The 27376-nt window shown below is 52.5% G+C and overlaps 2 protein-coding genes across 3 annotated transcripts; one reads left to right on the top strand and one right to left on the bottom strand.

Annotated features, from left to right (window-relative positions):
- Positions 1 to 4924: 4924 nt before the first annotated feature.
- On the bottom strand, positions 4925 to 11990 carry AKR7A2 (aldo-keto reductase family 7 member A2). Its single transcript, XM_082403035.1, has 7 exons — positions 11540 to 11990; positions 8345 to 8532; positions 8064 to 8168; positions 7233 to 7329; positions 6885 to 6984; positions 6167 to 6296; positions 4925 to 5356 (listed from the first exon to the last, which is right to left on the bottom strand). Exons 1-7 carry the CDS (start codon positions 11865 to 11867, stop codon positions 5195 to 5197), a joined length of 1110 nt encoding a protein of 369 aa, XP_082259161.1. The 5' UTR covers positions 11868 to 11990; the 3' UTR covers positions 4925 to 5194.
- Positions 11991 to 12020: 30 nt separating this feature from the next.
- On the top strand, positions 12021 to 27208 carry SLC66A1 (solute carrier family 66 member 1). 2 transcript variants are annotated; one of them, XM_082402996.1, is made up of 8 exons: positions 12021 to 12150; positions 16929 to 17140; positions 21899 to 22028; positions 22687 to 22774; positions 23389 to 23531; positions 23703 to 23795; positions 24383 to 24484; positions 26217 to 27208. In XM_082402996.1, the coding sequence occupies exons 1-8, from the start codon at positions 12079 to 12081 to the stop codon at positions 26274 to 26276; spliced, it is 900 nt and encodes a 299-aa protein (XP_082259122.1). In that variant the 5' UTR covers positions 12021 to 12078; the 3' UTR covers positions 26277 to 27208. The 2 variants fall into 2 exon arrangements, with proteins under 2 accessions (XP_082259122.1, XP_082259121.1); XM_082402995.1 differs by having other exon boundaries at positions 24383 to 24568.
- Positions 27209 to 27376: the final 168 nt, after the last annotated feature.

Genomic DNA, 27376 nt, shown 5'->3' with positions numbered 1-27376 from the left:
AAGGTGACACTACTGTGAATGATATTTTAAATTCAGTTATAAAGTTCAACAATGAAGATAAACATGTTTTTGTAATGGCCATATACTTACAAATCTTCGTGCATCACAGTGTTTGTTCAAAATAGTCTTATTAAATTAAAAACCAACAGTGGTTCTCAAACAAGTGTGCATCAGAATTACCTGAAGCGCTGCTTAAAACAAATTGCAGGGCCCCACCCACTAGAGTTTCTGATTTAGTAGGTCAAGCGTGAGGCACAGTAATTTACATTTCTAACAAGTTCCCCAATGATGCTCATGCTGCCGGCCCTGAGACCATATTTTGAGAGCAATTGGCTTACAATTTCACAGTTAGAATCTCTCTATCACTATGTAATTCAATTCAGACAGTATAGACCAGGAGTCTGCAAACTATCGCCCATGGGCCAAATCTGACTCACTGCCAGTTTTCACAAATAAAGTTTTATTGGAAATTTGGAACAAAGCCATATCTATTTACTTATCATCTGTGGCTGCTTCCTCACTACAAAGGCAGAGTTGAATCACTGCAATAGAGACCATATGGCCTGCTGATATGGACTGAATGTTTGTGGGTTAGTTTAGGGCTAATCCACTAATTGGTTGGGTGGCACTTATAATAGTCACTATACAAATTCACATGTTGATCTAATCACCAAAGTGATGGTATCAGGAGGTGGAGCCTTTGGGAGATTCTTAGGTTATGAGGGTGGAGCCCTCATGAGTGGGATCAGTGCCCTTATAAGAGAAACCCCACAGAGCTCCCTTACCCCTTCTGCCAAATGAGAACACAGCAAGAAGATGGCTGCCTATGAACCAGAAAGCAGGTTCTCACCAGACACCAAATCTGCTGATGCCTTCGTCTTGGACTTCTAGCCTCCAAAACTGAGAAATTTCTATTGTTTATAAGCTACTCAATCTGTCGTATTTTGTTTTAGCAGCCCAAATGGACTGACACCCACAAAATATAAAATATTTACTACCTGGCCCTTTACAGAAAAGATTGATGACCTCTGATACAGACCACAGTGGAATTAAGTTTTCCTTATATTATCATGAGACTACAGAATATTGATTTACTTGTATATTCATTGATCATTCTCTACTTCTACAATGCCATTTTCCACTTTGATAACAACCACAAGAAAATTCTTTAACAACTGGTATTTACTATTACTATTAATGTCCCTAGTAAGAGCATTTGTTATCAAGTACAAGTCTCTCCAATACGGAATTGGAAAGATTCTTGGGAAGCAATAAAGATTTTCAAAAAGCTTCTTGTGTGAAAGTTTGGAAAGTCAGGGTTGTTTTATTATACCTAGAAGAGTGCTGAGGCAGAAGCAGTGTTAAAAAAAATTAAAAAATAAAAACCTATGGAGTAGAAATGTATTTTCTCATAAGCAATTAAGGATCTTGACATTCCGACCTTCCTTACTGCTTCTAAAATGTATTCAGAATGCAAATTTGAGACACTGGTGAATTAACCATCACAACCACTAGTAACAAGCAGGCCAGAATGGAGAGGAAGCACATAGGTCAGCCAGATGCCCTCCCTCGAGCCTTTAGCTTCAGGAGTCCCCTTTCTGTCACATTGATTCGAGTACACAAAATCTATACCAACTCATTTTTCCGGTCTTCTATACGGTACACAAGTCTCTAGTTTTTGCGGTTGGTTAAGTATGTTTGTCACTTTCCAGATCCAACTCTGTTCCTTTGTCTTTTGAAAAAGCTCTTTAGTAGGGACTTCCCTGGTGGTCCAGTGGGTAAGACTCCGTGCTCCCAATGCAGGGAGCCTGGGTTCGATCCCTGGTTGGGGAACTAGATCTCGCATTCATGCTGCAACTAAGAAGTCTGTATGCCACAACTAAGAAGTCCACATGCCGCAACTAAAGATCTCGTGTGCCGCAACTAAGACCCGGTGCAACCAAAATAAATAAATTAAAAAAAAATAAACATTAAAAAAAAAAAAAGGAAAAATGGAAAAGCTCTTTAGTAATGAAATGGCTGAATTCAAGTGACCATCAAATATGTGTGAGATACCCTCCCCGAAAGGATCTAACAGACGGGAAATGACCTAGCATATGACGCATCCCTGATGGAGACACTCGGGACTAAAGGTCTCCTGACCAGTCAAGTGGCTCATCTTCTTGACCTGACCACTTAGGACCACTGCTCCCTGAGAAAGAGTTTATCTTCCAAAGATGACCATCTGTTTCTCTCACATCCTCTTTTTACAACATAACTCAGACACTCCTCCATGAGGCAAGAGGGATGCCTGCCCTTGGAAGCCAGCAGCACATGCTGTGGGGAAGCCCAGGCCACATGGAGGGGTCACATGTAAGTGATGACAACAGCTGACAATCAGCATTAATTGTTAGATATGTGAATTAGCCTGCAGGTGATTTTAGCCTCCAGCTGTAATGGTACTTCTCAGACACAGGGGAACAGATGAGTATTCCCCACTGAGCCCCGTCAAACAGCAGACTTCTGAGCTAAATGACTGTGTGTTTTTTTTTTTTAAAAGAAACAGCTTTAGGACTTCCCTGGTGGTGCAGTGGTTAAGAATCCGCCTGCCAATGCAGGGGACACGGGTTCGAGCCCTGGTCTGGGAAGATCCCACATGCCACGTAGCAACTAAGCTCATGCGCCACAACTACTGAGCCTGTGTTCTAAGAGAGCTCATGAGCCACAACTACTGAATCCCACGCGCCTAGAGCCCGTGCTCCGCAACAAGAGAAGCCACCGCAATGAGAAGCCCGCGCACCACAACGAAGAGTAGCCCCCACTCGCCGCAACTAGAGAAACCCCGTGCGCAACAACGAAGACCCAACACAGCCAAAAATAAATAAATAAATAAATAAATAAATAAATAAATAAATAAATATATATATATAAAAGCTTTGTTGAGACATAATCCACATTATTATACACCCATTTATTTTATTTTATTTATTTTTGTTTTTGGCCGCATTGGGTCTTCGTTGTTGCGCATGGGGTTTCTCTAGTTGCAGTGAGCAGGGGCTACTCTTCGTTGTGGTGCGCAGACTTCTCATTGCAGTGGCTTCTCTTGTTGCGGAGCACGGGCTCTAGGCACGCGGGCTTCAGTAGTTGTGGCACGTAGGCTCAGCAGTTGTGGCTCACGGGCTCTAGAGTGCAGGCTCAGTAGTTGTGGCACACGGGCTTAACCGCTCCATGGCATGTGGGATCTTCCTGGATCAGGGATCAAGCCTGTGTCCTCTGCATGGGCAGGTGGATTCTTAACCACTGCGCCACCAGGGAAGTCTCTATACACCCATTTAAAGAGTACAATTCAATGTTTTTTTTTTCTTAGTGTATTCAGCATTGTACAACCATCATAATAAACTTTAGAGCATTTTCATCACCCCCCAAAGAAACCTGTACTCATTAGCAGTTAATCTCCATTTCCTCCCAACACCCCCTCAGCCCTAGGCAACCACTTATCTACTTTCTGTCTCTAATACATTTGCCTATTCCAGACATTTCACGCAAGTCAGATCACACAATATGAGGCCTTTTGGAACTGTCATCTTTCACTTGGGATAACATCTTCAAGGTTTATCCACATTGTAGATGTTTCATTACTTCATTCTTTTTTATCGCCAAATAATAGTCCATGGTATGGATATACCACTTTTTATTTATCCATTCATCAGTTGATGGACATTTGGGCTGTCTCTATTTTTTAGCTATTATGGACTTACCTCTGGACTCTCAATTCTGTTCCATCGATCTATATGTCTACCCTTATGCCAGTCCCATACTGCTTTTATTCTCTAGCTTTGTAGTAAGCTTTGAAATCAGGAATTGGAGGACTTTGTTCTTGTTTAAATTTGTTTTGGCTATTCTGTATCCCTTGAATTTCCATATGAATTTTTAAAAAATTTTGCCAATTTCTGTAAAAAAAAAAAAATCCAGCTGGGGTTTTGATAGGGCTTCCACTGAATCTTATTAGGTCAATTTCAGATTTTGTCATCTTAAGCAACTCAATTTTGGGGTGGCTTGTTGTACAACAATAACTGATACTATTATTAATATGAGTGGGGTAATAACTGGTATTACCCCACTTGGGGAAGCATCCATTTTATTATGGGTGAAGACAAAGGAGGGTGTCTTCATTCTAAATAATAAAACATCGTCTGAAAGCTGTCTCCTTCTAGAAAGCAAGTAGGACTTTCCTTTGAACAAAGAGTCTTTGAGTGGCGGTTTTGTCTGCATTTCCAGGTTGAGCCCCTTTCGTCACTTGAAGAGACTGGTCCAAATGCTGCCTACTGCTGCTGCGTGGCCCACACCCTACCTCTCACCCAGGGTGTGATTTTTCTGCCCTGGTAATGTTCAAACAGCAACCACTTGACCTGGGATTTCATTTCTTCTGCAGCCTTGGGTGCCTCTTACTTGGGGTAGGGATTTGCTGAGGGAAATGGGGGTCCTGGCTGCCCACGCCCACTCCCACCAGAAGGAGGCCCAGCAGTAGAGCTGAGAATCTGTGGAAGACCAGAAGACAGGAGGCTTTAGCTAAGAGTAAAGCCGCTGCTGAAATGAGTGTGTGTTAAAATGTCCCACAGCATCCTGGAAGGTTTTATTCTTCTTCGTGGGACGCTAACAGTAGGTTTTTGCCCAACTTATTCCATTTCTAAGTATTTAATGACATAATTCTGAATGAGAGAAAATCTACCTCAGGGTATATGACCCTCTTTTCTTCTGTCGCGTGTAGAAGCGTGAGGGCCACCTGCAGCCCCGATGTTGAGAGGTTAGGCTGGGTTCAGGGCAGGAGGCTGGGAGACCCTCCCACCGCCTCTGCCTTTAGATGACTCCAGCTCATGGTTCTACCCCTTTGGCAGGAAGCCCCCAGGCAGGGTGGAAACAAGTCGTAAGCAGTTGAGGAGACAAATTTGTGGGCTTCACTCCGGGCCTGGGCTACAGCCAGGTCAAGTGCCTGCTTTATTCAGACAGGAAATGCATGAATGGGGCTCAGCCCCAGCCTTTACACATTGTGAAGGCAACTGGGAGTGAGGCAGGGATCTAGAAAAATAATGCATGGATCCAGACAATGGAGAAAGACCATGCTAAATCAGCTTAAGGCAAAGACCGGCCAGGGTGAGAGAGTAGAAGAGGTGACAGAAAAGGAAGAAACCTTGGGCAGCTTGAGCTGTGCTGGGGCCTAGCGGAAGTAGCTGGGACATTCATGGGCAACCAGGTGCCAGGCCTGATCAAAGGCCTGCACGATGGCTGGCTCTAGGGGCCCTTCTTCAGTGGCCACCAAGTTCTGTTCCAGCTGCTCCAGGCTGGACATGCCCAGGATGACCGCGTCCCCGTGGGCACCCTGCAAGGGGAGATGGCCAGACGTCAACACACTAGTGCACCACAGTGACCCCAGTCACACACGCTCCCCCCACAGCCTTGCCCCTGCCAAAACTTGGGACCTGATTTTTAAAATTTATACTCTACATAGTTCTAGAGAGCACTTAAGGTACCTTCAACAACTGTAACTATGTGACCCCAAACCCTGTCTTCTTTCCTCCTGCTGCCACACTGCTCATCCTCATTCAGACCTAAGTTCAGAGCCCAGTTCTGCCACTGAGCAGCTGTGTAAACTAGGTTTAGCTATTTAACCCCCCTGAGACTCAAATCTTCTCAATTTTCAGCGTGGTTATGGGAATGAGAAATTATGCAAAGCATTTAGCTCCCACTTATTGAAAACCTACTATATACATGTCAGAGACTATGCAACTATGTAAGGCTGAAGCTGGAGAAAAGTTTTAGCCAGGAAGACAGGGGACACCAAAGAGAGAGGGAAACCTCACCTCCCCCCAGAGGAGCCAGACCAGTGGGTTTTACAGTCAAATCTGTGATAATTTTCTATCCCTTTCACAGCTGTATGAACCCCAGTTTGCTTATCAGTAAAACTGGAATAATCACACTTCATCAGGCCTAGGTAATAATTCAATCCATGTTAGTAAAGCCCTCATTATAGGGCCTGGCACTTGGACAGCTACTCAGAACAACAGAAAGGCTGCCGTGAAAACTGGAACAAAGAGAAATTTCAGAGGGAAAAACTACTTAGGAATCACCTGAAGGTAACGCTGGCTTCCCGAAGAGAGCAGAAGTGGGGCTTCCAGGGACGATGGGTTACCTGGAGCTGGGAGTGGTGGTACATCCACCGGAGGGCGGCCGAGGTCATGCTGGGGGCGCTGGGGCCATACGCAGCCTGCAGGGCCTTCTCCACCAGGGCAATGGCCTTGAAGTGGTGTTCCTTCCAGAAGCTGAGCAGGTGGGGAGGGTAGCACAGGGGTCAGGACCATGGGGTCACACTGGGGGCCACCACCAAAGAGTCAAACAGGACAGCTGCTCTCACCCCAACCCTGTAGCATGGAGGGGCTGGTATCCCCTCTAGCAATGGGTCTCCTGCTTTATTGAACCACCCAGGATGCTGGCTCCCTCACCAGAGTCCTCAATGACATCTTTACCCCTAAGAACGCAAAGCCTGCCCTTACTTTACCTAGGGAAATAGGCAGCAAGTACAGGGGCATGACTCGGCCCCAGGACTGCTGAGCCTCCATCCAGGGCCCTCTCCTTCCCTATTTGCAGGGGATGAGCACTTCTCAGGGAGGAGCTATGACTTGGAAGACCTGGCATACGGTCCAGGGATCCTCATTCCTCACGGAGGTCCCAAGAAAACAAGAAGAAACCCTATAGAGGGCTTCAGAATTCCTCCAGGAATCAAAAGAGGCAGGTCCAGGCAGCAAGGGATGGCCTGGAGACCCAGGAAAACAGCCTAGAACTCCTCCATTTCAGATAAAGGGAACCCTCTCCCACTCCACTCATCCTGATGCAACCCATCTCCAGCTCACCGATTCCTGTAGATCTCTGCCCAATTGGTCCCAAAGAAACGGCCCACAGGTTGTTTCCTGTCCTTGTCCTCATACTTGTACTTGCCGGTCAGCAGGCCCCCTGCGGGAAGGCTGTAATCAGATCCCCTGGCACTGCTCCCAGAGGCTGCTCTGGACCGGAAGTGAGGGTGATGGTGGGGGACCCAGGAGGGATGGAGAACCCAGCCCAGCCTCTTGTCAAACCCTTCCCTGCTTCCCAGGTTCGGGGCCGGGCATCCCCCAGGTCAGGAATAGGGAGAAACAGGACCAGAAATGCCCCCCCCGGATCTGGGAGGGGAGCCCGTCCCCACAGCAGCCCATATCCCATACCAGCCAAAGGGTTGTAGGCGTAGAACCTCAGTCCAAAGTGCCTGATGCAGGGGAAGAGCTCTGTCTCCACCTGCCGGGTGGTGGCGTTGTACATGCCCTGTGGGCAGAAGGGCCAGCTGGAGAGGGTGCATGGGTCAGGGGACCCCAGTCTTCTTTAAAAACCTTCAGTCAAAACCTGCCCAGGACTTCAGCAATGATTTCCAACATCCCTAGTGGTGGCTGGGCGATGGGGAGATGGTGCTGGGCCCCAGGAAAAGACAGTGGACGGGATATGTCATTCCACACATATCTGTAGGCACCAACTGTGGGCTGGACACTGAGTTCCCAAACACCAGCGGATCTAGTAAGGTCTCTGCTTCCAAGAGATGTTAGAGTCGAATTAAAAACAAAGACAGAGGTCAGGTGATCACATAAAGGTGGGTTCGGTGATCATAGCAGATTCTCCCAAATACTTGCTCAATGTATGAAGATGGGGTTTGGAGATGGGAGGCCCCGCTGGGCTGTTGGGAAAGGCTTCCAGAGGAAGAGGCATCTAAGTGAGACCTGGGCACTCGTTCCCACGAGAAGCGGGGAGGAGTGTTCCAGGCTGACTGCAGAGGGAGAAGCAGGCAGGAAGGGGAGCCTGGGCCGGAGAGAGCAGGTGCCTATTGGCTGGGCTGAGGGTACCCGGGAGCCATCTACAGGCTGTGAGCAGGGGAGGCAGGGGAGTGGCTGCTGTGGAGAGGGCACGGGGTTGGAGGGGAGATTGGGGAGGGGGGAGTGGGAGGGGCCAAGAGGACCCGGGACCAGCAGGCACCCAGGAGACAGAGGCCTCTGCAGCCCTGGCCTCACCTGGTACACGGTGGGCAGGATCCAGCTGTTGCTCTTGCACAGGGTACAGATCTCGGCCACTTCCCAGGCGGCATAGTTGGAGAGGCCAAGCTCCACAAACTTGCCCTGCGGGGGAGAGGCCAAGATCAGAACCCACTGCAGCCCAGAACACCAGGAAGGAGAGACTGGCTGGGGACCCTGGGAGTGGGGTCTGTCCCCAGCTCTGCTCTGGGACAGCCCTGGAGCCTCCACTCTCCTGGGCAACGACAGGCCAAGGAGAGGAGCTGGGGGGCCGCCCTCACCTCCTGGTGCAGCTGGTGGCAGGCACGCAGCGTCTCTTCCACAGGGGTGCCGTGGTCCGGTGCGTGTAGATAGAAGAGGTCAACCTGGGGACACTGCAGCCGCTTCAGTGACGTCTCCAGCTGGGACCGGAGGCTGTCAGGCTTCAGAGACTTCCCTTCCCAGGGATTGGCCTTGGTAGCGATTTTCACTTTGTGGGAAGAATGTAATGGTTAAGAAACTTATTGTAACCACTTACTAGCCATGTGACCCTGACTAAATTACTTAAGTTCTCTGAGTTTCAGTTCTCTAATCTATAAAGTAGGGATGGTAACAATGGAACTGTCTTCAGAGGGAGAGCATGAGGATTGAATAATGTCTCATGTGCGAGCTCCCAATGCTCACTGCTGCTATATTATTAGTCACCAAACTGCTAGCTGTTCCAAGCCCTGTAGTAGAGGCCAAGTGCACAGAGATGAACTAAACACACTCAATTTCTGCCCTCAAGGAGGTCACAAGCTAGAAGGTGATGTTACAATATGTAAGTGCAGTAGAGCCCAGAGGAGAGGTATGTGGCCAACCTGGGAATTCCAGGGAGGGCTTCCTGACCGCGCAAGTTGAGTCTCCAAAAAAGCATCCTGGGACTTCCCTGGTGGTCCAGTGGTTAAGACTCTGCACTTCCACTGCAGGGGGCATGGGTTCAATCCCTGTTCGGGGAACTAAGATCCCGCATGCTGCGCGGTGCGGCCAAAAAAAAAAAAAAAAAGAAGAGTCCCAGCCAACAAGGAAGGGTGGGAAGCACATTCCGAAGGGTGGGAACTTGGACAAAGTCACAAAGGCAATAAAGCACAGTACGTGAAGGCCATACGTGCAACTCTGAGTTATAAACTCCAGGCAGGGAGCAGTGGTACACGAGACAAGAGAAGGGGGTCCAGACCTAATCCCAAAGGGTTGTCTCAAATACCATCATTCAAAGGTTTTATGAGTGAACTGGTCAGCTGTGTTCACTCTGGCTGCCGTATAGAGAGAGAAGTCGAGGGGGCAGGCCTGAAGACAGGGGGACAAGTAAAGAGGCTGCTGCAGGAATTCAGGAAAGAGATGCAGCTGCTGAACATAACCGCTGGCAGATCCATTTGAGAGAGAGGTAGAAGGCAAAATGGGCAGAAGGCAGTGACAGTTTCCCCCCTCTCCTTCCAGACTCCTGGAAGCGTGCACATCCGCATATCCACCGTAGAGACACACTCTGCCTGAGAACAAGAGAGTGTTCTGCCCTGCAAGCAGCTTGGAAGTGCTATAAAGAATGCTGGCTCTCTGGGGGATTCCCTGGTGGCGCAGTGGTTAAGAATCTGCCTGCCAATCAAAGGGACACAGGTTCGAGCCCTGGCCGGGGAAGATCCCACATGCCGCAGAGTAACTAAGCCCGTGCGCCACAACTACTGAGCCTGAGCTCTAGAGCCCGCGAGCCACAACTACTGAGCCCACGTGCCACAACTACTGAAGCCTGCGCGCCTAGAGCCTGCGCTCCGCAACAAGAGAAGCCACCACAATGAGAAGCCCGCGTACTGCAATGAAGAGTAGCCCCCACTCGCTGCAAATAGAGAAAGCCCGCGCACAGCAATGACGACACAACACAGCCAAAAATAAATAAATAAATAAATGTATATAAATATTAAAAAAAAAGAACGCTGGCTCTCTGGATTCTGCACTTTCCATACTTGGCAAACGCAACTCAGTAATCCAGAGGGGAGGGAGTCATCAGACCACTTGGATGTTGGAGAGACCAAGTCCCTCAGCTTCTCGTCCAGATTTTTTCCATTCCCCACATTTTCTCAAACCCCCTGCATTCTTGGTGTGAACTTTGCCTCAGGTCTGACCTGAGGACTTTGACTCTGTGAGTGCCTGGCCTCAAAGAAGGAAGCAGGGAAGGACTGGAGGGGGAGAAACCAATTCAGAAATAAAATCTTCATTAGTCACGAGAGGCACCCAGGTGAACTAGAGAGTGTGGGTCTGAGATGTACATCCCCAAGTCTGTTCCTCCAGATTCACCAAGCTATGAATCTAAGGAGGACCCAGAGGGGGATGCCCCCAACACAAGGGCTGGGAAGAAAGAGCCTCAGGATGGAAAAGAGGAGGCAGAGTGCAGTAGTAATAGTATCAGCTGACTTCACTGGGTCCCACCATGTGCCAGGCACCCTCCTAGGCACTTCCAATGGCATCAGGCTGATGAGGGACCGTCCCTCCACACACACATCCTCCACTCAAGCACACCTGCCTCCTGGCCATCCACACAGCAGTCTTGGCACAGCTATGCCCCCAGCCTCTCATAACATTTTGCCTCATGCTCTGCCCAGCAAACTACTATTGTTCCTTGAAGGCCCAGCCTCAGTGTACTCTGAGCCTTCCCTAGGGCCTCTGCCTGGCCCCATCATGCCTTCTGTAAAAGTGCTTCCTCTTCTAGGCTCCTCTGCAATCATTTGCTTCAATCTTCCCCACTAGACTCTGAGCTCCCTGCGGGTGGGTTAGAGACACTTTCCCCCTATAGCTCCATAAGAAGCTGGCATAGGGCTACAGGAGTGGACAGAAATGCCTTACCCTCTCTCTCACGCCTCTCCACTCTTTACCCCACCACCTCTGCTCCCCCAGCCCGGTCTATGGCAATGCTACAGCTCTCCGTGAGAGAGCCAGGGGTACTGCCAACTGAATAGAGCAAAGTCTAGGGACTGATGAAAGACCTGGATGAGAAAAGGGCTCTCGAGGAGCGCATGGGCATTGAGGACAATGGGGAGAGGGGCATAGGCAGAGCGCCTGGGGACCGGTTATGGGCACCTGGCAGGGTTGGAGGCGGGTACGGCATAGCTCTGGAGACCAGTGCCGCAGAGAGGTGCACTAAGAAAGCAACTGGGGTAGGAAGCCAAGAACTAGATCAGGCTCGGGGGTTACCGAGTTGCAATCCCCAGACGAAGAAGCGGAGGGAAAGGTGGTCAGGATAAAGCGCTGTTCAGCTGTCGGGGCTGGATGTGCAAGGGAGTTGAGGAGCGGGGGGTTCACAGAGCTGCGGGATGGCCAGGGGAGGTGGGCGCCCCGGGGGCGGGACGAAGCTGTCGGCCCTGACCGCAGCGTGCGCGTGGCTGGGGTCGGGTCAGCGTCCTGCGGGACGGGTCTGCACTGCACGGTGCAGGGAGAGGACAGGCGGTCGGTGCGCGGGCGCCAGAAGTTACCTTTGCAGTCGCCGCCGCCCAGCCCGAGCCCCAGGCCGCCCAGGATGCTCTCGGACTGGCCGTCGCTGTACATGAAGGCTGTGTCCAGCTCAGTGTGGCCGCGCTCCAGGAAGGCGCGCACTGCCGCAGCGCTGGCGGGCGCGTCCATGCGGCGCCCCATCTCCATGGTGCCCAGCACGGTGGCGGGCCGGATCGGGGAGCCTGAGGTGGCACGCGGGCCCCGGGACATGGCGGCTGCGGTGGCGGCGGTGCGAGCCTCGGGCGGCCTGGGGGTACGAGCGCAGCGGACGGCGGCGCGGGCCACGGCGCGAGACAAGGTGCTCAGCATGAGGTCGGCGCCTGCGCGCTGGATCGCCTCGGGCCCCGCCTCCCTGCCGAGGGGGAGAAGCGCTGCGCCCCCTCACGCAAGATACGCTCGCTCGCCAGCCACGACTCCCGGAACCTTCCGCCAAGTGCGCGGCGCAAGAGGCGGAGCCGCGCAGCTCCGGGGCGGGGCGGGGCGGGGCGGGGCGGGGCGGGGCGGGGTTTCTGGTCAGCTGATGAAGGCAGGAGCTGGAGAAGGCAGGAGTTGGAGAACCCAGGAGCCGGGCGGTGGGGAGGCTCTAGACTTGGTAAGCCGGATTTGAGGCTGGGGCTGCTGTTCGGGACTCTGGGCCTTCCCTGCTACATCTTTCCAACACCCTCCTCCAGCCCCTGGATGGTCCTGGGGCTACTGCCCCCACCTCGGGGCGCGAGATCCTGGAGCGAGGCTCTGGGCTGGGATTGGGAGGCCCTCGGCGGGGGCCCAGGTCCCCCTCCTCAAGGGCGACCAGCATGACCCCTCGGGCCGCTCTGACCTAGGACCTGGGGTCTGGGTTCCTTTTTCACCTCTTGTTCTCGGCCGACGGGCCTCTGCGTTTCTGACGACTTTGTTTTCCCCAGGGCGGGCCGGGGGAGGGGGCTTCGCGGCGAATGAGCGCTGACCCCAGCGGCTGCCCTGTTATTATCCCCGCCAAACAGGCGGCCCGTGCTCGGCTGAGTCACTAGGAGGGAGTTGTGACCGAGGACCTGGAGGGCTGGAGTGGGTGGTAGCCCTAAGGCGGGATGCTCCTCCCCTCAGGTGCTCCCCAATTCTGCAGGGAGCCCAGATTGTCCCCTCCCACTCCATGCCTAGGACAGGTTTCCAAGTGTGTACACGGGGAGTCTGTGTTTGGAAGTATGAGGACTAACGCAGTCTTGTCTTTTCAAGGCTTTCTGAAGCTTGCTGTTTGCCAGGAGCCCTGTGGGGGGAGGGGAGAGAGCTGTAGCCAGAACAGAATAATAGCCATCCCCGGTTATTCTACTGAGGGTTTAACCTGTGCCAGGCGCCATTCTAATCCCTCAGCCTGGGTTATCTCATTTAACTCTGCAATTAGCCTAGCAGGTGGATACTTGCATTATTCCCCCGTTGTACAGGTTGGAACTCTGAGACTCAGTCACTTGACCAAGAATTCATTACTAGTAGGCATCAGGCAGGTCAGTTCCAGAGTGCTTTCTCCTCAACCCTAGGCCATCCAAGCTCACAATTAGGTCTCCCATTCTCCCTTCCTTTCTTTGTTTCTCTCTCTTTCTCTCTCTCTCTCTCCCTTTCTTCCTTCTTTTCTTTCCTTTCTCTCTCCCTCTCCCCTCCCTCCCTGTCTGTCTGTCTCTTGCTGTTTTTTGAACCCTTACTGTGCAGCTGGTGTGTCTGGAGCCTAAGAATAAGTTTCCAACTAGGGTGAAGGGAGAAGAGTGGGCTTAAAGGGCAGTAGTGGCTGAGGAGTGCGATGGGCATTCTTCGGGTTTGTGGAGGAGGGTAAGGGAAGAGGTGACAGGTGTTTTCCCGCCAGCTCCTGTGAGGCCCCTCTAAATTGAGATGGCAATTTAGAACTGGGTCTTAGTTTCTCTTTACTATGCCCTCCAGGATGAAAAGGCCAAGCCTAGGGGAAGATACGGCATGGACAGAAGTCAGGAGACCTGAGAATGACCGTCTGACCGTCTGAAGGCCTAGAGGGAGGGACAGGAGATGGGGGGGGGAGGGCAGTTCTTGGAGTACCCTGGGGCTCAGTCTCAAGGCATTTGGACTTATCTGGTAGATAAAGGTGGCCACTTGAGCAGCTTCAGTGGGGAGCATCTCTGTGACTCAGCTTGGGATCTGGAAGAGTTACATGGCTGTGGCAGTGGACGCCATTTCCAGGGCTGCCTTTCTTTTCTTTTTTTTTTTTTTAATATTTATTTATTTATGTTATGTATTTGGCTGCACCAGGTCTTCGTTGCGGCATGCGGGATCTTTACTTGCGGCATGTGGGCTCTAAGTTGCGGTATGCAGGATCTAGTTCCCTGACCAGGGATTGAACCCGGGCCCCCTGCATTGGGAGTGCAGAGTCTTAGCCACTGGACCACCAGGGAAGTCCCTCCGCCTTTCTTAAAGTGTGGTCACGTGCACAGAATACATGTGGTCAGAATCTACTGGGGGAGCTTCTTAAACCCAAGGTCCCTGATCCCCTGCTCTGACACACTGATCCTGAATTTCAAACATGTGCCCTCCATGATAACAAGGCACCCCTGAATCAACTATATACTTCAATTTAAAAAAACAAAAACAATAAGGCACCCCTGTGTGGTCTTTGTCACACCTACAGACCTGGTCAACCTTTGTTGCAACCCTGGCCATCCATTTGCTCAGTGCTGTTGGACTAGGAGGTGGGCCCGGTCTCAGAAGCCAGGCCTGGGCCCAGGCTGGCTTCCTACTTGGGTCAGAACCCATGGGTGACAGGCTCTGTGCACAGTGGCCCTCAGAGGAAAGTGTCTTCTGTTCAGGGCTCAGGTGTGTCTCAAAGTATCCTGAGCTCCGAGCTGCACATGGACAGGGGACCACCCACCCCGGGCCCTGGGCCCTATGAGCCAAGGTACATCCCCCAAGACACCCCGCCCTCCTTCACTGGGCATGTGTCCACTTTCTTTCTTCCCTAACCTGGTGAAAAGAGGGAGTGAGAGTGATCTCAGGATGCTTGAGATACTGGTCTCTCATTCTCAGTCACTACCATTGTGTCAGGCCCTGGGCTAAGAGCTTTATGTGCATTTTATCTATACAACAATCCTGAGGAGTGAGCGGAGGAGTGAGCGTCATTCTCCTCGTTTTGTACACAGGCTCAGACTGTTACTTGCACAAGGCCACTCAACCTTATCTGTAGAATGAGGACAGTTCCCCTCACAGAGAAGTTAATGCGGATGGCGGTACCCTACCGTGCTGACCTGCCGTGGTGTGTTGAGGCTCTACCAGAGGAGGCTTGGGGAAGTGGTCCAGCAGAAGGGTGGCTGGGGAACAAAAAGACTTGATTTGAAATGCCTGAGGCACCGCAAAAACCCAGCTCCTACCTGGACTGTGTGTTAACCTGGGGTGGCCTTGCAGCTGCTGGTGGCAGGACAGCAGATAAATGGCTCCAACGTCATCTGTGCTGAAGGTCAAGGGGGGGGGGGTCACCAAGGTACAGGAAGAGACCTTCAGCCCCCCTTTGCAGGGCCCCAGAGGGACTGCAGTGAACCAGGCAGGCAGTGACCTGGGGTGCCCTTGCCCCCAGCTCTGGGGCTCGCTGTTGAGTCACGTTAGAGCTGAGAGCTAGAGCTTCCTAAGAAAAGCAGCTGACTCGCTTCCTTTCCCTGCCTGACGCTCCCAGATCGCTGTGGCCTCAGCAGTTCCAAGGGTCCAGCCAGGGTGTCTCAGCCCATTCGGGCCAATGTAACAAAATACCATTTGTCTGGGTGGCTTAGAAACAAACATTGATTTCTCACAGTTCTGGAGGCTGGGAAGTCCAAGATCAGGGTGCTAGCAGATTCAATGTCTAGTGAGGGTCCACTTCCTAGTTCATAGATGGCTGTCTTCTCGATATTTCCTCACCTGGCAAAAGGGGCGAGGGAGCTCTCTGGGGTCTTTTTTATAAGGGCACTAATCCCATTCATGAGGGCTCTGCCTTCATGACCTAAATACTCCCCAAAGGCCCCACCTCAAAAATACCATCACATTGGGGGTTAGATTTCAACAGGACAGAAGGGACATAAACATTTGTTCTATGGCATTGTCCGTGGGGCATTGCTTTATGAGGATCCTGGGTCTTTTGACACAAGCAGAAACTGAAGGTGGCTGGAGAGAGCCTCATCCCAGGTGAGGAAAGCCCCTCTGAGTGCAGTGAGAAAAGGGGAAGCCTGCCTTCTGGCTGCGTGAGACCCTGGGCAGCCCTGCCAGACCACAGGAAGGTGCCGCCGTTCCCAGGGACAGAAGCATGGTGGCTATGAGCACTTCCTGCTTGGGTGGCCCTGGCAAGTCACCTCCCCGGGTCCACGCGGACATGTCAGTAGCCCCCACTTCATAGAGTTGATGTGCAGCAAAATGCAGAAAGGCCTATGTAAGGTGCTTTGCACAGGGCTGGTAAAGTGCTCAGCGATCAGGGACTGTGATGATTCTGCCCAGCAGAGATGCTCCAGCAGCCCCACTTCCTCTCCCTCCTCTGAGACTGTCACACAGGCAGTGACTGCTCTAGGACACCAGGTGGGGACTTCCCTGCCTGCCCCTGCAACCAGCCAGCTCCTGACTTTGTCGGCAGTGAGAATGGGGAGGTGGCTCCGGACTCTGCCAGCGGGCGTCCTACACACGCGAGCTGCTGGGAGAATGCGGCTTGAGCACGCCAAGCTTGAATCCCAGCCACGTGTGCAACTCACCTGCTCCTTCTTCGCCACTTGCCTCATCTGACCAATGTACTGGGGGACAGCCATACTTTTTTTTTTTTTTTTTTGGCCGAGTTGGGTGGCTTGTGAGATCTTAGTTCCCTGACCAGGGATTGAACCCAGTCCCCGGCAGTGAAAGTGCTGAGTCCTAACCACTGGACCACCAGGGGATTCCCAGGATAGCCGTACTTTAAATGAGAGGATGTACTTAGTGGGCCTGGTCTCAGCAGACCCTCGCAGCGTGATTTGCAAGAAGAAAAGATTGGAAACAATCGAAATGTTCAAGAGTTAGGACAAAGGTGGCATTGTTTGAGGGCTCAGTTCTCTACACTAGATTTATGAACTCATTGAACCCTCACAGCTGTATGGGGGAGGCACTGTTATCGCCCCATCTTGCAGATGAGGAGACTGAGGCACAGCAAGGCTGAGTCACTTGCCCAAAGTCGAGGCGTTAACAGGCAGAGTGGGGATTCAAATGCACCTGTCTCTGACCACACATCCAGTGCCCTCCCTGCATATGTGGTTACTTTGATCTCTGTACTCATCGTGTTCTCTGGTTCAGGGGCTCAGTCCATGCTGGGTGATAAGGCTGGAATGGGCTTAGAGTGGCGGGACCATGACTAGGACCCGGACCTCCCAAGGCTGAAGGCCCCTCTCTTGTTCCCTGTAGAGCCGTCGCCTGCCTCAGCACACCGGCTCCCTCCCTCCCTCCGAAGCCATGGTCTGGAGGAAGCTGGGCTCCAGCAACTTCTCCAGCTGCCCCAATGGCTCCAGCCAGTGGATATGGGATGTGTTTGGCGAGTGTGTCCAGGATGGCTGGGACAAGGCCAGCGTGGGCCTGGGCTTGATCTCCATTTTCTGCTTTGCTGCATCCACCCTCCCGTGAGTAGCATCAGGGTGGTGGGACCAGGGCTGCGTTGCACGGGTGGGGCAAGTGCTCCTGGGGCTGCACCGAAGAGGGGCTCCCTGGCTGGCCTTGGGCCTCTCCAGACTCAAGGCCAAGTGTGCTCCCTCTCCCACCCCCACTCACTGACTTCCAGCCCACCCTGGAGGGCCCTACAGCGAACCTCACTCTAGGCCCCGCCTTATGCTGGACCATGCTGACACACAGGTAATAATAATAACACCTGTTCAGTGAGTGCCCACTGTGTACCTAGCTCATTTGTAAGCACTTGACATGTCTTTACCCTATTTAATCCTCATAACCACTCTGTGAAATAGATACAATCTGTATCCCTACTTTACGAGGAAATAGAAACCCAGAGAGGTTAACTAACTTGCTGTGAATTGCACAGCTAGCCAGAGAGGAGGCGGAGGAGTGGGAGGGCTGGGGTGCATCGAACTTGGCCTTTGTTCTGTGACAGTCTGGTAGAGGACAAGCAGTGATTACAAAACAGCATGGCCACTGCTGTGATTAGGGAACGCGGACACACTGTGACCTGGGCAAGTCCCTTCACTGCTCTGTGCCTCAGTTTTCTCATCTGTAAAATGGGAATGTTTTCCCTACCTCACAGGGTTGCTATGAGGATGGCCTTTACACACCATATGCTCAGTCCCATGGCTGGGCAGAGGAGGGGCCAAAGAGGAGAGATGAGGTCAAAGAGGTCATCCAGGGCCATGTAATGTAAGGGCATTCTCCACTGTTAGGAAATCTTATGCTGTTTCTCCTGAGGGAGAAAGATAACAGTTTAATTGAGAGATAATTCATATACCGTTGAGTTAGCCCATTTAAATGTACAAGTCCAAGGTTTTAGTATATGCACAGAGTTGTGTAAGCATTGCCGCAATCAGTTTTAGAACATTTTTGTCACCATAAAAAGAGACCCAGAAAGAAATGAGTCATTCCTCATTTCCCTCTAAATCTCCCGGCCCCAACCACCAATCTACTTTCTGTCTGTAGATTTGCCTATTTTGGACATTTCATATCAATGGATCATACAGTATGTGGCCTTCTGTGACTGGCTTCTTTCACTTAGCATAACATCTTCAAGGTTCATCCACGTCATATGTAGCTAGTGTCAATACTTCATTCTTTTTTACGTCCTAATAGTAGTTTGTTGTATGTGTATACATTTTGTTTATTCAGTCGTTCATTGATGGACATTTGGGTGGTTTCTACCTTTTGGCCAGTGTGATTAAGGCTGCTATGTATGTTCATGTACAAGTTTTAGTGGGGACGTGTGTTTACTTCTCCTGGGTATATACCTAAGGGGTGGAATTGCCGGGTCACATGGTAACTCTGTGTTTAATCTTTTGAGGAACTGCCAGACTGTTTTCCAAAGCAGTTGCACCATTTTATATTCCCACCAGCAGCATATGAAGGTTCCAATTTCTCTAAATCCCCATCAACACTTGTTATTTTCTGTCTTTTTTATTATACCATCCTGGTGGGTGTAAAGTGGTATCTCATAGTTCTGATTTGTATTTCCTTGTTGGCTGGTGATATTAAGTAGCTTTCCACGTGCTTCTTGGCCAAATTATATTCTCTTTGGAAAAAGGTCTATTTAGGTTCTTTGCCCATTTTTCAGTTGGATTATTTGTCTTTTTGTTGTTGCATTATAAGAGTTCTTTATATATTCTAGATATATTTTGCAAATATTTTCTCCCATTCAGTGGGTTGTCTTTTCACTTTCTCAGTGGTGTCGCTTGAAGCACAAAAATTCAAAAATTTGTTGATGTCCAATTTTTTTTTTTGGCCGCTCTGTGCAGCATGTGGGATCTTAGTTCCCCGAGCAGGGATCGAACCCGAGCCCCCTGCATGGGAGCTCGGAGTCTTAACCACTGGACCGCCAGGGAAGTCCCTTGATGATGTCCAATTTATGTGTTTTTTTCTTTTGTTACTTGTGCTTTTGATATCTTGTCTAGAAACGATAGCTTAATCCAGGTAACAAAGATTCACCCTTATCTTCTAAGAGTTTTATATAGATTTATCCAAGTCTGACACCAATTCTGATGTGTTTTTTTGCCACACCATCAAGTAATCAACTCAATTCTTACACTATCTACACCTGAGACAGCCTCAGATCCCACACGTTAGGGGCCCAGTCCTACAAGTCCCACAAGAGTGCTCCCTCCTCCCCACTTCTGAGACCAATCACAAGTCCAGGTTGTCACTTGTGCTTCTGACCTCCAGCTGTAGATCGGAGATTCCCCCCACCCCTCCTCAGGTTTGATTAGTTTGCTAGAGCAGCTCACAGAACTCAGAGAAATGATTTTTATGGAGGCTTTATTACACAGTCATTGGCCATTAGCAATTGGGCTCAATCTCGAGCCTCCCCTGAGGTGGGTGAGGGGGGCGGGATAGGGGCCCATGAGACCGAATGTCCCAACCTTCTAATCTTACTGTTGGTTCCCCTGGCAATGAGTCTTTATCCTCAGGTGACCTAAGGGCTTTCCAAAAGTCACCTCATTAATGTTACAAAAGACACCTTTTTTTCTCTCTTTCTCTCTCTTACCCCTTAGGACATTCTTAGGAGAGCTCTGTGCAGGGAACAGGGAAGAAGACCAAATATATATATTTCCTTATTGTAAATCACAGTATCACAAATTAGCTCTTACATATAGAGCTTTGATTCAGCTTGAGTTGTATTTTGTATAGGGTGTGAGGTAGGGATCCAACCTCGTTCTTTTGCATGCGGTACCCGGTTGTCCCAGTACCATGTGTTAAAAAGACTACCATTGGGAATTCCCTGGCAGTCCTATGGTTAGGACTCTGTGCTGTCACTGCTGAGGGCCCAGGTTCAATCCCTGGTCGGGGAACTAAGATCCCACAAGCCGTGCAGCGGCCAAAAAAAAAAAAAAGACTACCCTTACCTCATCAAGTTGTCCCAACATGCTGTCTAGGGCTTGACATTTTTACTGACTCACCTTGTCCCAGCTGCCATACTAGATGTGGCAGAAGTAAGAAACACTGACCCCATCCTTGCCTTTGTAGACCTTCTATTAGGGAAGGAGAACTGGAGGGACGGGGGAGAGACTGGAGGCAGCGAGGCTGTGTAAGGCATCCAGCCAGCAATGATGTCTGGGGGATTGGATAGGTGGCCCTTAGTAGGCAAAGCAGACAGGTCTGGGTGATGGGTGGAGGCCAAGGGAGAGAAACTCCCTATCTTGGGGTGAGAGCTTCCCCAGAAGCATGAGGAGCTGGTGGAGCTGGCTGAGGCTTCCCCTTTCCAGCAGGGCATAATGCCAGCCCTGCCTGGGCCTGGCTGATTAACCAGGGAGGGGGTGTCAGAGGTCTGGGAGAAGCCCCAGGTGATGGCAGCGAGGGCAGCCCCCTTCCTGCTTCTCCTTAGGACTCGGCCTTTCCTGAGTGTGACAAAATCACTTCCCCTGAAATTTATGGAGGCTCTTCAAGTCACAGTATCCTAGAAGGGGGTTTACACAGAGCCACGGGGTAAACCTTAAGGGCCTTCTCCGGGCCAGGCCCATGCTGGGCACTGTCGCTTCCCTCAGGAAGCTTGAGTCCAGGAGGAACTGACCGATGCTGGCAGAGCTCCCTTCTAGGAAGGCCCTGAGGAGGAACTGATATTTCCTGAAAGATACAGAGGAGGGACTGGGTGAGCCGTCTTATGATGCAGAGTTTGAAGGAAGAGGAGGCAGTCCTGGTGAAGAGGTGGTGGGGGTCAGAGGGACAGGGGACCTGGGGGCCTTGTCAGGATGTGCTCAGGAGGGTGGGGGTCCTTACTGAACAGCAGTGGGAGGCTTTGAAGGATTTTGGCAAGATAGGGGTTTTAGAGAGATCCTTGAGCGGGAGGATGGAAACAAGGAACACAGGCTTGGGTGGGAGACCTAAAGAGCTGGGGGCGGGGCTCAGCAGGAGATGGAGGTGGAAGGACGACCGTGAAGAACCAGGGCCAGGCCTAGCTTTCCTAGCTTCTGTCTTGGGTGGTAGGTGGGGTGAGGTGCTATTTAGTTACCTTTTACTAATTTAAATACATGCAAATGATTAAAGCGAAATGTAAGCAGCAGATGGCCATTGTGGAATGACTCAGAGCAGGACTGGAGCCTCAGGGTCTGGGTGTGAATCCTGGTTCCCTGACTTTTCCATCCCCAAAGAGGCCCATCAAGACTTGACCCCATGGCTTTGTAATCAGAGCTCGGGGAGCCACAGCCCCAGGCTTCTCTGTTGCCCTTTGAAGATAACAGGCCCATATTATCATCCATCTCCCCTGGAGATAGGGCAGCGCCCAGGCCTCGGGCCACAGGGCAACCACCATCCTTCCTTCCAAACACCCCTGCCACCGCCCCCACCCCCCACCCCCGCTCCTCCATAGAAGAGAGAACCCAGGGTCCCTATGAAGTGGTTCTCAGGGTCTGACACAAAACATCAGGACCCTGTAAAGTCCCCAGGTCCCCACCAAGAGACCGCTGTGGAGGAGAATCTATCATGCAGTGGCTCTCTCTGGAAAGATGCATGTCCCATAGAGCTCCTGGCTTGGAAGGGATCCCCTGGTAAGAATCCCCAAAGGGCAAAGAAAGGCCCATGAGGATCCCACCGGCGGGAAGGATCAGCTCCCAGGCGACCCCCTGTGCAGACGCTGCCCCGGCCCCCCTATTACGCGTTGGCTGTTCCCATGTTTACCCTCCATGCAGTATCACAGCTGTCGGCCCCTGAGCACACGTCTCCCTCCTCCGCCACAGCCAGTACATCAAGGCCTGCAAGACGGGCAACATGGACCAGGCCCTGTCCCTGTGGTTCCTCCTGGGCTGGATCGGCGGAGACTCCTGCAATCTCATTGGCTCCTTCCTTGCTGACCAGCTGCCCCTGCAGGTAGGCCAGTCCCCGGGCTGGGTGGGCTGCCAGGGACAGTCTGCAGAGGCTTCCATCTTGTGAGGGCCCCATGCTATAGAGAGAGCCCTCTGCCTGCCGCACAGGGTGACAATGGGCTGTGGGCCTCAGTTCCCCCATCTACAAAATGAGCACATCGAACCACAGGATGGCTGGGGTCTTTGACCTCTGAGGTGCCAAGATCCTGACTGAGCTTTCAGGGCATGGGACCCTGGAGGAGGAAGGTTTTCCCTTGGGAGGCCCAGGTGCCATCATTCTTCTGTGGCTGGGTGGAGCTGGGACTCAAAATCAGGAATCTATTGTCTTCCCAAGGGGGGCTGTAAATTGCCCCTGTATCAGGCCAAATGGTAGTCTCCACTTAACCTCTGAGTCCCATTTTGTCCTGCCTGGTCATGCTAGCCACCGTTTCCTCCCTCTGCCCAGGCGGGCACCTGCCAGGCCCTTGCCTACCTGCTGTCTAGCTCTGCCAGGTAGGAACTGTGATCCCCTCCTTTCCAGATGAGCAAACAGAAGCTCCAGGAGGTGAAGCAACTTGCTCAGGGTCACCCAGCTGGGATGGGGCTGAGCTGTCCGGGTGCTGGGGTGTGGTCCCCGAGCCGGGGACTGCAGCCAGCGCCCTGGGCCCCCTCTTCTCTTGCAGACTTACACAGCCGTGTATTACGTCTTAGCCGACGTGCTGATGCTGTCACTGTACTTTCATTACAAGTTTAAGAAACGTCCCTCTCTGTGTGAGTACGGGGATCCCTCTGTGTCAGGTGCCTGAGGGCAGCTAGGAGGCCTGGAAGCTTGGGAGGAGGAAGGTTTCCCATTGCTGGTGATAAACCAAACCTCAAAAAGGCTTCCTCTGGCCTTATCTGAAAGCTGGGGCCCTGATCCCCTGATGAGCCGAGATAGAGGGCAGTGAGCACATCCGGGCAGGACCACAGGGAGTCCCCTTCACTTAAGTTCTCTCATTCAGCAAACATGGCTTCAGCTGCTCCTCGGTGCCGGGCCCTGGGCTTGGAGCTGAGGAAACAAGGACACGGCACACAGGATTCAGAAGGGGCAGATCCAGGGCTGTACAAGAAATGACCCAGGCACCTGGGGGTGGGGCTGTCTCAGCATTTCCACACTCCATAATCCTCTTCCTGCCCCCACTGCCCTCATCGGTTTACCTTTACAACCTTAGGAGAAGGGTACTCTCATTATACCCATTCTACAGATGAGGAGTGAAAGCTCAGAGAGGTTAGGTCACTTGCCTAAGGTCACACAGCCACTGAGGGACAAGGCCAGGACTCAAAGCCCAGTCTCTCTGCCGCCACTCAGATCCCTAATCTCAGCTTCCCTCCTGCCTCATGTCCAGGGTCTGCCCCCATCAATTCTGTGCTGTTGTTCATCTTGGGGGTGGCGTGTACCGCCCCACTGCTGAGCAGCGCTGGCTCGGTGGCTGCCCCCAGGGAGGTCTTCCGGGGGCGGACACTCTTGTCTGTGGAGCCGGGCAATAAGGTGAGGTGTGGGCACGTGAGGGTAGAGCGGGGGTGGGGGTCTGGCTCACCCTGAGGGCCCGCCCCTGCATGACCACGAGGTCAGGGGAGTTGCCCTCCAGGAGGGAGCTGGGGCTCTCAAGCTGCACCCCGGCCCCTACTGAGCACTGAGCACCCTACTCTGCCCTCTCAGCCCTTCACGCAGCAGGAAATCATTGGCTTCATAATCGGCTCCGTGTCCAGCATGCTGTACCTGCTCTCCCGGCTGCCTCAGATCCGCACCAATGTGAGCCGTGGGCAGGGGCACTGGGGCCAAGGGAAGAGGAGCCGGCTGGCAGCTCGGGCCCCTGGGTTAAGGAGTAGCAGCAGGTCTGGTCCACACTCACTGTTGGCTTGGGTGACTTAATCCACTTCTTCAAGCCTCAGTTTCTGCCTCTGGAAATGGGCATGAGATGCCTGCCATCCAGGGGTACATGTGACCTGCATGTGTCCCAGGGAGGTAGGAGGTCAGGTGAGAGCGAGGGGCTGAGAGCAGAGGAGAAGGTGGGGAGCCAGAGATGGGGGAGCCTTGCTGGGCAGTGAGTCAGCGTAGGGCTGGGGAGCAGGCACCTTGGGGCGAGCAGGGTGGTGCAGCCCTAGTCTCCTGCGACCTGGGCAGGGGGGCCCGGGAGATGATGTTGGGACGGGGATGAGGAGTCAGGCCCTGGAAGGGGCTGGTCTGGGCACCAGGCCCACGTCGGACACTGGTCACACCGTGTGCAGTCTGCTCGGAGCATGCGCAGCGTGACAGGGCAGACGGACACATGGACAGTTACAGCCCAGAGAGACAAGAGGCCCGTTTGAGGTCTCTGACCCTACACCCCTCGCCTCCAGTTCCTGCGGAAGTCGACCCAGGGGATCTCCTACTCGCTGTTCGCCTTGGTGATGCTGGGGAACACGCTGTATGGGCTGAGCGTGCTGCTCAAGAACCCCGAGGTAGGCCAGAGCGAGGGCAGCTATGTGCTGCACCACCTGCCCTGGCTCGTGGGCAGCCTGGGCGTCCTGCTGCTCGACACCATCGTATCCTTCAGGGGGTGGGGGTGGGGGGGGCCACAGCAGCCTCCACCTGCACGTGGCTTCAGCATCCATCCATCCATCCATCCTTCCATCCTTCCTTCCATCCATCATCCATCCATCCATCCATCCATCCATCCATCCATCCGTCCATCCTTCATCCATCCTTCCATCCATCCATCCATTATCCATCCATCCGTCCATCCTTCATCCATCCTTCCATCCATCCATCCATCCATCCGTCCATCCTTCTATCCATCCATCCTTCATCCTTCCATCCATCTATCCATCCATCCATTCTTCTATCCATCCATCCATCCATCCATCCTTCCATCCTTCCTTCCATCCATCCATCATCCATCCATCCATCCATCCGTCCATCCTTCTATCCATCCATCCTTCATCCATCCTTCCATCCATCTATCCATCCATCCATTCTTCTATCCATCCATCCATCCGTCCTTCTATCCATCCTTCCATCCATCCATCCATCCTTCCACCCATCCATCCATCCTTCCATCCATCCTTCTATCCATCCTTCCCTCCAGTCCATCCATCCATCCATCCGTCTGTCCATCCATCCATCCATCCATCCATCCATCCGTCCAAGAGTCAAACCTCCCATGTGCTGGGCACCCCTCTAGGTACCAGATCTATTTGTGAGCAAGAACAGAATGGTCCTTCCTTCAAGAAGCTCACAGTTCAGTGGAGAGGCAGACAAGATACACATAATCATAAATAATTACTTCATTGTGGTGCCACCGAGTAGCACAGAGAAAAACTGCAAGAGTGTGTGACCACGGGGCTGTCTGTCCTGGTTTAGAGGCTCAGCAGAGGCCTCCACTAGTGCCATTGTAACTGTGCCCTGAAGGAGAAGTTAGGCACAGGCAAGGGAGGGGTGTTCCTGGCACAGCTTTTGCAAAGGGTCTGGGGAACAGGGCATAAATCAGCCCATCCAGGCAGGAGGAAGGAAAGCTGCAATGTGGAGACACACACATGTGAATTAGAGATGGAAAAACTTGAGTTCAAATCCTGGCTCCTGGTGTCCTGTGTGACACAGAGCAAACCGTTAGCCTCTCCGTGCTTCCATGTCTTCATCTTGCTGTCTCACCAAGGTCACGGGGCAATTACATAAGCTAAGGTCTCTGGAAACACCCAGCACCGGATCCAGCACACAGTGAGTGCTCAGTAAATGTTTGCTGGATGGTTGAGCAGGGCATTATTTCCATCTCCTTTGGGAGGAGGTAAACGGGGCCCTTGTTTTGACGTTTGCAGAATTCCTGGTGGGTGCAATGAGAGATGAAGAAAGTTAAGCTCTAGTGCCCCAAAATGGCCCCTGCCACTTGCTGAAACCCCCAGGATGCTGTAGGGTGAGAGGAGGGCAAGATCCTGGGGCTGGGGTCAGGGGAGGCTGCCTGGAGAGGAAGACCCAAGCTCTGGACTTGGCAGATAAATGGGGTTTGGCTGGTTGAGGGGTGGGAAGGCAGCAAGAGCAGAGGCCAGGAGGCCATGGCTGACCCTGCCCACCTGGCCGAGTTGCAGGGAGGGGAGAGGGCAGCAGTTCTGGATGGGGCCACAGGCCACCCTGCGGCAGGTCCAGCCCAGGCTCTGCTCCGTTTGGCCTTGACGTTGACTCCTTCGGATCTCCATACAGTTCCTGATATATAGGGATGCCGCCACCTCATCAGAGCGCCAGCCACTCCTCCCCAGCTGAGCAGGGCCCAGGCCAAGCCCAGGATGACAGGGACCTGCAGATGCCGCACTCAGGAAGGGAGAAGTATGGGCAGGGACGGTGCTGCTGACCCTGGGCTGGGCCGTGGAGGAAGCTGGGAGTGCCTAGAACTCCTGGCCCGACCGCCTACCCCCAACACCTCCGAAACCTCGTGAGCTGACCCTTCCGGAAGCCCTGACTGACGGACTCTTCCAGGAGCAGGTCAGCCCCCAGGGCCAGCCCATGCCGCCTTGGGATTCACCCCCAGGGTCTGAGGCAACTGTCCCTGGAGACTGAAGGGAGGAGCTGCAGCCAAGACCTCAGAAGAGGTCTGGGGACCTTCTGAGCTGCAGCTCAGAAGACAGTGCGGCCGCCCCTCGGCTCACCTACCTCATTCTGCCTGCTTCCCCCACCCAACCGCCTGGGGAGGAGCCCAGCTCAGCCTGGTGCACCCTGGACTATACAGTTGACTGCAGATGGCCTAGTAAACGGTACTCCCAGTGAGGCCTGTTCTGGTGCTCTTTCCCCGAGGGGCCGGGCTCTGGGCTGCTCTGGGGAACAGTGATGGATGGGGATCCGGATCCCACCTACAGGTCCCAGGTGGGGGCCTAAGGGGTCAGGATGTGGGAGAGCCAAGCCAGAGGGGACTGTGTCTGCTGGCCTGCCCCTGCCCAGCCTCTTGGGCCTCCGGTTTCTTCTACCTGCTTCTCTGTGACAGGCTCCACACCTGGTGGTGGGGACACAGCAGTGAGAAAGACACTCCTCCAACAGGATCGCTGTGCTCAGCAAGAAGCGGAATAGTTAAGGTTCAGACTTTGGTTCTGCATCTCAACTTCTCTGTGCCACAGTTACCTCATCTGTGCAATGGGATGACAGTATTACCACTTCATACGTCCTTCTAGGGATTAAATAAAATGGTGTGATTATGGATGTTAGCCCTGAAGTCTGGCATGCAGTAGGAGCTCATTGAAGGTTAGCTTTTATCATTTTTAGTTGGAGAAGAAGGACAACCAGATATCCCTGGAAATCAGGGAGACCTTCCTGGAAGAGGTGACATGGCAGAAGGACAGGCAGGAGATAAACAGGGGGAAAGTGCCAGTGTT

Source organism: Balaenoptera borealis, assembly GCF_965194805.1.
Source record: "Balaenoptera borealis genome assembly, chromosome: 1".
Taxonomy (NCBI): Eukaryota; Metazoa; Chordata; class Mammalia; order Artiodactyla; family Balaenopteridae; genus Balaenoptera; species Balaenoptera borealis.
The sequence above is the reverse complement of the archived record's forward strand: the minus strand, read 5'-3'. Positions and strand labels throughout refer to the sequence as shown.

Coding starts and splice junctions, on each gene's coding strand:
- SLC66A1 (XM_082402995.1), top strand. CDS start 12,079: ATGAAGGCAGGAGCTGGAGAAGGCAGGAGTTGGAGAACCCAGGAGCCG. Junction 22,775..23,388: donor TAAGAAACGTCCCTCTCTGT/GTGAGTACGGGG, acceptor CCTCATGTCCAG/GGTCTGCCCCCATCAATTCT. Junction 23,532..23,702: donor CTGTGGAGCCGGGCAATAAG/GTGAGGTGTGGG, acceptor CTGCCCTCTCAG/CCCTTCACGCAGCAGGAAAT.
- AKR7A2 (XM_082403035.1), bottom strand. CDS start 11,867: ATGCTGAGCACCTTGTCTCGCGCCGTGGCCCGCGCCGCCGTCCGCTGC. Junction 8,169..8,344: donor GCCACCAGCTGCACCAGGAG/GTGAGGGCGGCC, acceptor TCTCCCCCGCAG/GGCAAGTTTGTGGAGCTTGG. Junction 7,330..8,063: donor TCCTGCCCACCGTGTACCAG/GTGAGGCCAGGG, acceptor TTCTGCCCACAG/GGCATGTACAACGCCACCAC.